The sequence below is a fragment of the Antedon mediterranea genome, chromosome 1, assembly GCF_964355755.1.
Source record: "Antedon mediterranea chromosome 1, ecAntMedi1.1, whole genome shotgun sequence".
NCBI lineage: Eukaryota > Metazoa > Echinodermata > Crinoidea > Comatulida > Antedonidae > Antedon > Antedon mediterranea.
In genome coordinates this window covers 32,290,461-32,303,694 of record NC_092670.1, presented here as the reverse complement: position 1 = coordinate 32,303,694, position 13,234 = coordinate 32,290,461, and the positions used below count along the sequence as shown (strand labels likewise).

General features: G+C 31.7%; 1 protein-coding gene across 1 annotated transcript in view; it reads right to left on the bottom strand.

The window, feature by feature from the left end:
• The window catches only part of LOC140044190 (uncharacterized), a 41,949-nt gene that overhangs the window by 14,864 nt on the left and 13,851 nt on the right, over nucleotides 1–13,234 (bottom strand). The window contains exons 2-4 of the mRNA XM_072088670.1: nucleotides 6,414–6,552; nucleotides 3,061–3,166; nucleotides 1,130–1,168 (exon numbers count right to left, since the gene is read on the bottom strand). Of these exons, the coding sequence (XP_071944771.1) occupies nucleotides 1,130–1,168; nucleotides 3,061–3,166; nucleotides 6,414–6,552 (284 nt within the window). The remainder of the gene's footprint in view (nucleotides 1–1,129; nucleotides 1,169–3,060; nucleotides 3,167–6,413; nucleotides 6,553–13,234) is intronic.

Genomic DNA, 13,234 nt, shown 5'->3' with positions numbered 1-13,234 from the left:
TTCATTTCTCTTTTTCGTATAACAGTAGGTCTGCTACAGTAGGCTAGGACCATCTAAGGGACTTAGGTGTGGGTAAAAGCATGCCTTCTCGAAGCAATATCTTGTTTATTTTGAAATTATTTAGTACCATGAAAAAATTTTTCCCATAACCAATGACAGCATGAGCAGTTTTTACGGTCATTTTATATTACTTTCTGGCACAAGATTAACTTATTTGGCGCCATACGGGGACTGCAGCCTCAACGCTTCTCACCTTTTCTACCTGAAAGCAATTATAAAACATACCAGGCTAAAAGCTTCCTTCGTATTAAACATAATATTTTTTTTCTAATATGTATCCCATGTAATTATTATCAATGTTAAAAACAATCAGAACGCTTTTAGTACAATCCCAATCCAAATACTGTATCACAAAAATCATGAAAATAAATAAAATGAAACAAAAAATAACAAACAAATATAAAATTCATAGCAAAACATAAAGCAAGCAAGATGTCAAGTGTAAGCAAAGCTATAAAGAAAAGAAAAACATTATTCCAGAAACATACTCCAAATCTTTCATAATTTAAATAACAAACAACAAAAAATGTTAAATTGTCATAATTTTGAAAATATAAATTAACTCACAGTACAATATTTTGGAAAATTTTTATTTTTTATTAAATGTTTCATTTCCCATGCTAAAAAATTTCAAAAAAATGGCAGCTAACCTGCCAATAATATCTACATCATTTTATTCTTAAATATAAAAATAGTATATTATAGAATGATAACTTTAACTCTGAAAAATGTTCATTTGGCCAGCTACAATTTATGTAAACATGTGTACATAAATGTACATAAATGTACATAAATAATTTAGTTTCACCAATATTTTCAACCAATCAAAACAATTTTGTCAAAATAAGACTTTAAATTTTAGAAAAAAAATAAATTTGAAGAAAACAAGGTTAGTGAAATGAAACAGGCAATTAAAGGAATGTAAATTAAAAGAGAAAACAAGGAAAAAATAGGAAAAAAAGCATGAAAATATAATATAAGCAAACGTGCATATTACAAAAGAAATGCGTGACGATGCGTAAGCAGGCAACTAACGAGACAATTAGCACAACATGCGGTGCTTGGTTACCTTCTAATCTTGACGATGTGCATAAAAACTGTCCTGTGGCTGTTTCGCATATCAAATACAAAAAGAAATTATGTTGTGGTGATCCAATAAATATAAAATGCATTAAAATTAAAAACTTAAAAAGCATGCAAATGATAAAAATAATATAGAGCGCTGTGTTTTATCCAGCACATGCCAGCGTGCTACTGTAGATGTTTAGCATCCCCATAGCAACCACAATCAGTACTGGTAAAGTAAATCAAAGCTTGAAATCGGTGCAAAAATAAATTCATTGGCTTTATGTAAAAAAAAATTGGTATCAGTACTGTTTATTACTCTTTAAATGAAAATATGGATGTTGGATGATCTTTTAAATTATAAAAAGTTTATTGTACACTAATTAAGCCCATAGCCAGGAGGTTTGAAAGTTTGAGCAACCTCCTTTTCCTGAAGTGCCCTTTCCAAACTAGGAATTTGAGCAGCAGATGTGATGGTAAATAGGTCTGAATAGCCTCATGCTCATGGCAATTTGTTTCCCTCTTTTGTTGAAAAAAAAAAACGCCCCACCCCTGCAATTTTCCTGGCTACAGTACATGATGCTTGAATATGCAGTATACTAAACTTATGATCGCTATTAATGAATACCTTTTCCCCTTTGCAATCACTTTAATGTGGGAGGTTGCCAGTTGGCAAAAGTGGAGTTCTTAAAGTAAAGGGGGATTTTCCCCCAAAACTCTCTTGTCTACTACCAATACCTTAGTGTGTTTAGCATTGCCATAGAAACCATAATCAGCAAATAAAATATACATTATATTGTAAGTTGCCTTGTTTCTCTTTGTAAAAAACTTTGTTTAATAATCCAATTCACACCTCTGATAAATTAGAGTGATGTTAGCCTTGATATCTAGGCTAGCAGATCAATATTTGAAGGCCTTTTAGCCTATTCTCTCATCCTGAAAGCATTCTACCAAGGAAGGCTGCTACTCAACTAGCCACAACATTGCCTACAGTAGAAGAGACCCAATTCTATCATGGCCATGTCATGTTAAACTGAATTTTATATTCTGAGATTTAAACAATTGACAGGAACAATTAAACTAGCTGAATTAGCATCAAATGATATATCCTTGTGTCGCATGGCCTTTTTCTGCTGCATGACGAATAGCCTTTATTTGAAAATAGATTAAAACATTTTTTTGTAAAGTGGGTGGTCGAAAGAAAATGTATCTAAAATACAATGCATAGATGGTCAATGCCAAACAATTATTTGAGTTGCAGCTAAAAGTCCCACAGTGATAACTAGTTAAATGGCATTCTTTTGGGTGTTTTTTTCTATTATTTAAAAAAATGCTATCTGAATGGCCAAGATAGTTTATTTAGTTATTATCAGTTATTATTCCGCAATAGAAACAGGTCCTCAGTTGACATAGTATATATTCAATGAAAAATACTGTAATTATAAATTATTTTTTAATCTAATAATTTCATTTACAAAACAGAAATTAAAATCTTTAAAAATAAAACTGGTACAGTATTTTAAAAACTATTATAATAAAGATTTTGTTGATGGCAAAATTTTAAATGTAAAAAAAACAAATGGATATTATTAAAATTTAAAATATAGCTGGAAAATAATATTTCCAAAAAGAATAAAAATCATTTGAATTAATTTCTGGTAAAATGTTATTTTTGCCACATAAAAATGAATTACAGTAAGAAATATTAATATAGCGAGTGTTATAAAATAGTACTTTCTACTAAAGAGAAGGTACAATTATGTAAAAGCCAGGTGTCCCTTTGCAGGTGTCCAGAGACATGCAAAATCACAGTTATATGAAGCAGCAGGTCAGCAAATCAGTATACTTCAAAGCTGCTGAATACTAAATACACATCAAATATTAACAGTTTGTTAAAATTAAATTAAAATTGTGTTAGTTGTTGTTAAAACTCACCTTCTAGATTGGAATAAGACAATTGGAAAAGATCCAGGTTGTCTTTTCGTGGAGCAGGAGCTTGTGGGACCTCTGTTTTGACCTGTATCAGGTCACTATCTAAGCTCTGTGGAGAAAAAATAGGCTAATTGTGAATATTCTACGTTAAACTATGCAAAAAACGATAACATTGTTGAATTACAGTATTAAGCTGGAAATCACCACTGGATAAATTTTAATTATATTTAATTTATATTATAAAAACTGTATATCAAGCTATTCATGTTCTCTGATGTGCATGATGTAAATGTAACTTTATTTGTTATCATTGATTTGATCTATGATATTTTTATATCAAATTACTTTACTGCAGTAATACTGTACACTGCAGTACTACACTTTGTTTACTCTTTAACTTGTTTGCAATTATTTTAGCAAGAATGATTATGGTAAAATTGTACACTTTGTTTATTGCAGTGACTGATAAACTCAACTACATTTAAATAAGCTAAAATTATACATTTATTGCAGTAACAAAATATATTACTGCAGCAATTGCAGTAGAATAATTTTGATATAGTGTATTCCCTAATCTTAACTTTTTCAACTGACATACAGTACATATCGTTAACCGTAACAATTTCAACAGCTACTGTACTGTATGTTCCAGTGGCTGGCTCATCACTTTTTTGAACAATGTGGGTGGTACCATTCAGTTACACTACAGTACAGCCTAATACTTTATTTACCTTTTACTTATTAAAAATATTGAACTTATTGTAAAGTTGGTCAACAAGACTTAGTAAAATGTGAGTCAGCCACCTGAGGGGCTCTGTGGACGCCACGATGCTGTATCTGTACGGGTTATTCATCAAGCAACACATTTAAAATTTAAATCAAATGCACTGGCCACTGTAAAGTAGCACCAGATTTGACTGTGTGCACAGGTAGAAAACGTGATGTATGATTTTGACGAAGCAAGGTTGTAAAGAAAGGTACGCCTACATCAAACCACGGTGGAAATATTTCCTCCATGATCAAACAAATAGTATTCTGTACGGTTAAAAAAAAATGGAGAACAAATTTTATAGAGATTTAAAGGGCAAAGTTTGTGTGTACAGACATCTGCTTGGAGAGTCGAAGGAGTGGTTATTTATGAAATTTATTACCGTAATTGTCTTTACAATGCATTTATTATTGTTATAACGAGGACTTAATGTATATTCTGTGCTTTAGCCAGGGAATGCTTATTCTACAATCAGTATTTCTAAAAGTTATACAGTTTACAGTACAAGCAACTCATATGGTGATGATGTTCAGAACTGTACTGTACCGTCGTCTGCTACAGTATACAGTACAAGCAACTCATATGGTGATGATGTTCAGAACTGTACTGTACCGTCGTCTGCTACAGTATACAGTACAAGCAACTCATATGGTGATGATGTTCAGAACTGTACTGTACCGTCGTCTGCTACAGTATACAGTACAAGCAACTCATATGGTGATGATGTTCAGAACTGTACTGTACCGTCGTCTGCTACAGTATACAGTACAAGCAACTCATATGGTAATGATGTTCAGAACTGTACTGTACCGTCGTCTGCTACAGTATACAGTACAAGCAACCCATATGGTGATGATGTTCAGAACTGTACTGTACCGTCGTCTGCTACAGTATACAGTACAAGCAACCCATATGGTGATGATGTTCAGAACTGTACTGTACCGTCGTCTGCTACAGTATACAGTACAAGCAACTCATATGGTGATGATGTTCAGAACTGTACTGTACCGTCGTCTGCTACAGTATACAGTACAAGCAACTCATATGGTGATGATGTTCAGAACTGTACTGTACCGTCGTCTGCTACAGTGTAGTAGTCTTTTTATCCATCACCCTTAAAACTTTTCCTTACAGCATGCAACATAAAACAAATTGTGGAAAGCCTCTTGACTGTTATTTACTGAATATTATAACATTTACTGTAGGTGATCCTGCCTCATTGATTTGTTCTTTATACTTGTTATTGTTTTATTTTTGGCCAAATTAATGATATACCTGTATATGTTTTTGAATTGGCCTGTACTGAGCAACTGTAAACTTAAGTGCAAAGAGGAGTTGACTAATCGGAAGTTGGATTGAAATGTACAGGTTTCTGATCCCACAAGGACCTGTAACCGCTGATTACTAATTCATAATGATCTATTTATATCCACAATAGGAAGTAGAAATCTTCCTAACAGTTGGTCGGGGAAGGTGGTTTGGTTCCTTGGCAGCAACTTCAGTTAATCTTGTGGTCTGTGAAAGAAATTCCAACTGACCATTTCCTACAGTAACTGTTCGTGCTTACTAATTTGGCTTCATTTATGAAATAGGCAGACATATCCGACTGATAGCTGGGACAGCATGTTAACACTGATAATATCAGGATGTTCGATAAAAGTTTAAAAATAGCTTTTTCAAGCAAAATTTTAAACCGGTACTGTGTATTAATAGTGTTCATGTTATTTATAAGACAGTGCTTAATGATTAGCATTATCCATATAGAAAATGTATAACATCATGGACCGATAGTAATATCAGTATATAACAAAGTATGTTGTAAGTATCCTATCAACTTGTAAGTTACAGTAGTTAAGTATCCTACCTATCCACTTGTTTACAATTTGAAAGTTAGTTTATTTAGGAATATAATAACATCTTTCGTTTGCTCAATATTCAATTGTCATCCATTTCCTGCCATGTCATATTTACTTTTAATAGTTTATTTTGTTGATGTCAATCAAATAGTTTATCATACTGTACTGTTGAATGTACATTGTATTGTTGGGGTCTTGGAGAGACACATTTAGCTTCCAGTGCGCATTTTTCACTCCAAAGGCCTAACATGTTTTTGTTGCCTGGATTTAGTTTCAATTTTTTTTTGTGGCCGAAACATATTATTGCTGAAAGTATCTGATCGAGACTGGACTATTCAAATATTCAACATTGTTGCAATCTTTTAATTTCAGAACTGACCATTTAAACTTTTAGTTCCCTTACAGTATGTAAATATTTGGTTTCCCCGAGACTGAGAGCAACTTATTCTGCGAGCCTACAGTATATACAGTATAGCTTCATGATAGATGTGAAATCTTGAAATTGTAAAAAGAAAGACAGTAGTTTTTTTGGCCGCAGACAGAATTTTCTACAGTACAACACCGTTGCTTCTCCTAAAGTTACTGTACAAAAGTACCATAGCATATAAAATACTACAGTACTTTTACTGTCTGTACTGTAGTGTTTTATACAGTATACATTTCAGTTCATTTCCATTACTGTACTTCATTCGACATTGACATTAAAATCTGTCACTGAGCTTTTCACTCACCTGTGTAACACTTTCAAGCTCCCCGAGCCAAGAATGGAGCATCTTGTCCAAGTCTTGCTCCTGGTCACTGTCCACCTCCACATCCATCTCGTCTGCTGAGTAGTCGTACGGCGTATCCGTAAAATCTTGATTCTCAGCCCTAATAAAAAAATAAAACATGACATGAATCTGTCAGAAAGTGATTTACATGACATGTGACGATGACTGTACATACAAGAGAACTACAAATAGCTGTAGTGTGCTTGTCGTCAAATATATGATTCAACAGCCAATTGAAACAATAGATTTAAAAGTAGAAATTGCAAAGTAAGTGCTGCTAGATCATGTGTCTCCTTTATACTGTAGTATGTGGAAATATTTGGTTCTTTTATAGCAAGTTTAAGTATATTGCATTAAGTCTGTCTACAGCCATAAATGGTAATGACATAAATGTGATTTAATGATATAGACATTGTACCTATTGTACAACTGTACTGTATAATAACCTAGATTTATTAGTCTACAGTTGAAGAATTAACAATTTATTTAAACCAGACCCCTGCAGGGACTGAGGTTCCTACAGGGTGTTGAATGCTTGTTTTTATCAGTGTGAACAAGTTGTACTATGTATTGGTTAGTGAGTTTTAGCAAATAAATTTGGAAGATTGAAACAAGTACCCCTGTACTGCAGTAGCCTGTGAGAAGGGGTATTGCTAAACACCGCAAACCCTGCAAACCTCCAAAAAAACATAGCAAACCCCAATATAGATAGATAGAATAATTTTTATAAAATTTGAAAACATCTGATACAGTAAATAACATGGGTTTTTTATGGATGGATTTTAGGAATTACTTAATGTATAAAAAAACAATTGAGGAATGACCTTTACTGCACTCTACTGGATATGTATTATATTATTAACTAAAGACAAACTTTGAACTAGTAAAGTTTACTGGTATGAACATATGTTACATCAATTCTTATAGCACTTGCTACCAATGAAAGTGAAAGTAGTACAATACACAACTACAATAAAATAAAAACTATAGAATGGGCCAGACAGCGAGGCATGGCCAATTCATTCTCATGTATTTAGGGCCTTAAATATTATTGTCAATATTTGGCTTAACATCTGGGAATCCATACTTGCAGGAGAGTTTTCACATTGTAACGTAGAAAATATTTTACTATTGGAAACGTTACCATGTTCTCGGTAAAATCTTTCTATAATTTAGTCCAGTGCGAATGAGGCTTAATAAGATGTTGCCTATTCACTATAATAATAATAATAATAATATTTATTCGGTCATCAATCAATGTAAAAAATAACCAGGAATGAGAATAGGCTAAAGCCCAAACAGATTCTGCACTCACTCCATACAATACAAACAGTTAAGATAAAACCATATACAAGAAAAATACAAATTAAAATACATAACATGAAATATAGTGTTTTGTTAAATGTACAGTTAGTATTACAGCAAATGAACAGTGCATCAAAGCCTGTTGCTCACAGTAGTTTTGTCATCTGAATTCAATATCTACAGTACTGTATGTACTTTACCACCAGTACTGTAGAGTTAATAATAGTTTATTATAATGTGGTTACTGCCAAGCCATACCAGGGCTTTCCTCGTTTGCATGACTCATTCTTAATTAGTGTTATCTATTTATTATTCATTTATTCAAACCAATACTGATTAAATTCTCTAAATACTATACAGTACTGAATTGTTGAGTTTGAATATTGAACTACTCATAACAGTGTGTTTACACTACATGTACTGTAGAGTAACAGGACAGAGTTATTGGTTTATATTTGGAGATCATGTAATTAGCTTTAAAAAAACATACAGTACACACTTTATGCAGTATGCACACAGTACAATTACTGCATCCAAACATTGCTTTGTGAACAAGAATACCATATCTAACCACTGTACTATACATACAGTAATGATCAGCATGAATCTCCTGTATAATTGGTTAATGTCAATGTCATATTACAGTAGGCCTACAGTAACACAGTTATAAACTTTTCTTGTTTATCATACTTTTAATGATATGGTAACCATTAACCTCGTTCCTAAAGTACTGTAAGCCGGAATATTTCCAAAATAACTGTATCTAAAATTAAAAATAAATTCTAAAAACTAGAGCTTAATCAAGAATACCTAGGCATTTAGTACCTCTTGTCATTGGAATTCTAAACTGTTTTAAAGGGGAAAGTCTAATTTGAATGTTAACATTTATCTTGCACTCTTTTACATTACAATATAGGCCCTACGTATATATACTGTGCAAACAAAAAAATGATAATCATCATAATCAACGACAGTAGTTTAACAAAAGGGCATTTTAAAATACCTGCTAAATACTCTTTCATTGCTTGTCATAAATCTTGTAAGAAAATCATAAAAATTAATGTTGACAAAGGAGGCATCAATCTAGTATGCCTACTGTACACAGGGAGAGGCTCTGATAAAGTAATAATATCTCCCTATTGACAGTGTAGGCTATTGTCTGTATGTATTAGTATAGACTTTAAATAAGTAAAATGTGCAAACTTTGTTTCATACCTATTACAGCCACAATATAATATTACATAGAAAAATACCAGGTTACATAACAACCTTCTTGTACATATTGTATTGAATAGAAAAATAAATATCACAGCATACAATAAAGGTAAAGTTCCAGTTGAATAATTTTAGCAGATTTCTTCAGTAATATTGATCAAGTTAAATCCAAAGGTAAATCCTTTTTAATAATCCACAATTCTGTCAGGTAAACAATGTAATCCCATTGATGACAGGCAACATATAGTAACCATACCTCAGTCTATGGATAGTGAGAACTGATTGAATTTACAGTGTTAAGGACGAAACTGTTGAGCAATATGTACAATGCTAAGAATTTCTACAATGTATTAAAAGGACTTTAGTCACAGGATCGTTCCATTCACCAATAGGGGTGTTTGGTTTGGCCAAGGGCTGTACATTGTGAAATCATTTGGAAACAATGGCAACATTGTACCTATAATTATGTTAATTAAATGCAGGTGATAGGGACAACTTTGAACAAAAGATTTAATTTATCACAGTGACTCATGGAGGAGATTCACATCATTCTATAAATGATTATGTTGTTATAAACGAAATGTACACATTTTTTTTAATGTACAGTATACAGAAATGAACTTTATATTTATAATGAGCTTTCCTACCACAATATTAATGAGTAGTAACAGTTGACATTATGTATATTATGGAAAAAGCAAAATATATAATAATTTAAAGTTGTGAAAAACACTAAAGAAGAAGAAAGAATATCTACTGTTCTATAAAAAGAAATTAAAGAAGTTATGAATTCACAAGCAGAATTGGTTTATAAATACGTGGAAACGTATGCCTAATAAACTTATTGCAAGGAGTTGGAACCCATTATAGTATAATATGTATAATGATTTTGTTCACTATTAACACCATGGACCTTTTTATAGGTTCATGGTAACACCATGGAGCACCACATTTTTTGGTAACCCAATAAAGTTTACTGTTATTATTAATGTGTTACAGCATGGAGAAATCTTATTTCTCCATGGTTATAGAAACATTTCATAACATTACCTCATCAACACCTCATAAATAAAAAATCTATCTGGTAAAATTCGCACCTGCAAACTCCTGCTTGCAGGGTATGTACCAGACCACAGAACCATATGTAATTAATATAATTTTAAAATATGTAATTAGTTTATTTTATATTAGTTCCTAAATAATGCAGGTGAAAAAACACTCAAAATCATGCATGATTTAGTACACAAACAATAATAATAGCCAGTAAACCTATTATTGAACTGTTTTTCTTTATCTTTATTAATTAACCATTTTACTTTGCATATATATAATGAGCACAGATAGAGTACCAGGTATTAATTGAAAAAGGATTAAGTTACAAACATGGCATGCGAATGACCATGAATACTGTCATTTTGAATTAATAATTAATAAGATTGTCAATTTTGTTGAATTTCATAAAAATATTAATTGCAATATATATAATATATACATAAAATTCAAATATTTATTTTATTTTATATCCCTTTCAGCAAATCACAGGAACAAACAGGCAACCAACACAATTAAATAAAATAGCAGCAGAGTACTGAGGAGGGTGAAAAGCAGAAAAACCACTATCACCAGGAATGGCTTGACTCGTCAACTCTGACTTTCATAAACAGAAAAAATTACAGTAAAACAAGTTATTGCACAAAATATTTGTAAAAATGGAGAATTATTAACGATATTTAAATTTACTATTAGATTAAGATTCTTCTTCCAGTAAAATAATTTTTTTTAAATTTAAATGTTTTTTTAAAAGCTCGTTAAAAGTTCTTACTAGAAAGTGTGCAACACAAGTAATTTGACCAATAGCAAGACACCGTTCGGTTAATTTTAACATGGAGGTATAAAAAAGAACCTCCATGATTTTAAGAAATGAAAACTGACACTGAGGGCCCGTTTCTGCTGCCAACCCAAAATATACCGTATAAATATACCGTATATGAAATTCGTGCACCGTTTCCGCTGCACATACTTCGTGGGTGGGTTGTAAAAAAGTTGGCTTTCATTACCCAAAATGCATTTCGTGAGACGGAAGTATGGATTGACCTCGTGTAGTGAGGTTTTTACCTACCGGTACATGCTGACAAAAACAAAACAATGATGGTTTCTCAAAACGTCGTAGCATTGCTTTCTATTTTAAATCTAATGAGCAGAAGTGGCAACGAATTTACACCGCACATACAAGCACAATCTAGAAATTTCACTATAAATCAACTCTGTTATTCAAATTGAGTTTATATTATGCTATATTATCCTATATTGCCGTTTTAATTTCCATTTTCTATTATACAGTATTTTACCATGATTTTACATCACGTTGTTGTGTAAGAACATTCGATTTATTGTAATTAAAATCTCGGTATCTCTTCTGTTGCCATGCAGTCTCCCCCCAACTTTCGCTTCCCCCCACAATTGAATTACAAAAATAGTGATTTGTTCGGTCCACAGTGACATTTTGATCTGTTGCTTGCTTTTACACGTGTGTTTCAACTTTCAGTGCAGCAGAAAAACCAAAACAAACGTGTCGCGCTCTGTTAGTTTTTGACCTCGTGTCATGAGTCGGGTCACATTTACGGTATATTTTGAGTGCAGCAGAAACGGGGAACGAAATATACGGTATATTTTGGAATATACCGTATAATATCCACAAACGATGGGGATATTTATGCAGTATATATACCGCAAATATATACGGTATATTTTTTATGAGACCCATTTCTGCTGCCAAAAAATATACCGTATATATACGGTATATTTTTGGCAGCAGAAACGGGGCCTGAGTTGAACACATGACCCTGGGATAATAAGCTGGCATCAAGCTTAAATACCAGTAGTATTTATTCACAGTTTATTATTCTAAATCTTATCTCTTTTAAAAATGTTGTGAAAAAGCTAGGCATAATTATTATTGACTGTAGAAATACACTATCAGTATCAGTCAGCCATTACTAAAATTATATAATTTATGTTTATTTGCATAATTTATAGTTTGTGAAAGATTGGATAAACATCCCAGCTGAAATAAACATCTCAATTAATTAATCAGTTATCATTATTCATTCATGAAACGATTCAACTTCTCTTCCTGATTGTTTATTGTACAGTATGAACACTTTGTACAAAACAATTGATAGTGATACTATTTTTTTAAATTTTATTCCTTTCATTTCATATACAGTACGCATCCAACAGCGAGTAACTCGCCAATTATAGGATAGATTATGGACGCACCATCTACGCATGTGTGCCACTGTAAAGAAAATGTTGTTCCAAATAAATATTATATTATTATAAAGTATTTAAAAATTTATCATGCTTATAAACTAAGTCTCATTTGAGATTCATGAAGTGGAGTTGAAAGAGTCATGAGTTACAACCCTAGCACTTGGTCAGGATTGAACCCTAGACCTTGGAGATTGGACAGCAAGCATGTTAACCACAAAGCTACAACTCCACTACAATATGATGTACAGTATATTCGACATCACTTCCAGAATTTTCATGCTTAATAAAATAATTAATTTTTCTTGAAGGAACTGTCACATTTATTTTGAGGGCATTTTTACATAAAATAAGGCCAAGGAAAAATCATAATACTTCATTAATGGCTTGTCTTTTGAATGTATTTTCACCTTTGACAACAGTGATTACATTCTCTAGTGACAAGATATGCTTACTGTTTAAATAATATATATATATATTTATTTGGAATATATTAATTATTATCGCATTATTCGGGATCTCAGCAACAAATAGAAAGCTGTAAGAAATGTTTAGGCATGATTTTATTGATATCAATCGTAAAATGTCATAAAAAATAATGTAAATAACTAAATAACTATTAATTTTCCATTTAAATCAGCACATTTGGTTCACTGTCATTCAATCTTTGTTTTTTTAAATATTGATATAAAAAAAAAAATAGAAAGCAACTTAAGAAATATTTCATATTTAATTATTATATGTTTAGTAATAAAATAATTGATTCTTTCAATAAAGCCAACATTATCTATCCACTATTAATAGATATAATGATGATTACATGGAAAGAGTTCATAGAAACTGTTAATTAAACTTGTATAATTTCTTATTAATTACAATTTTGTCTAGCACTACAAACCGAAAGGGTTCGGTCTGTCTACAAACTTTATGTATAAAATTATAATACATATTCAAAGCCATATTTTAACATTAATTATGTCATCATGTGAAAT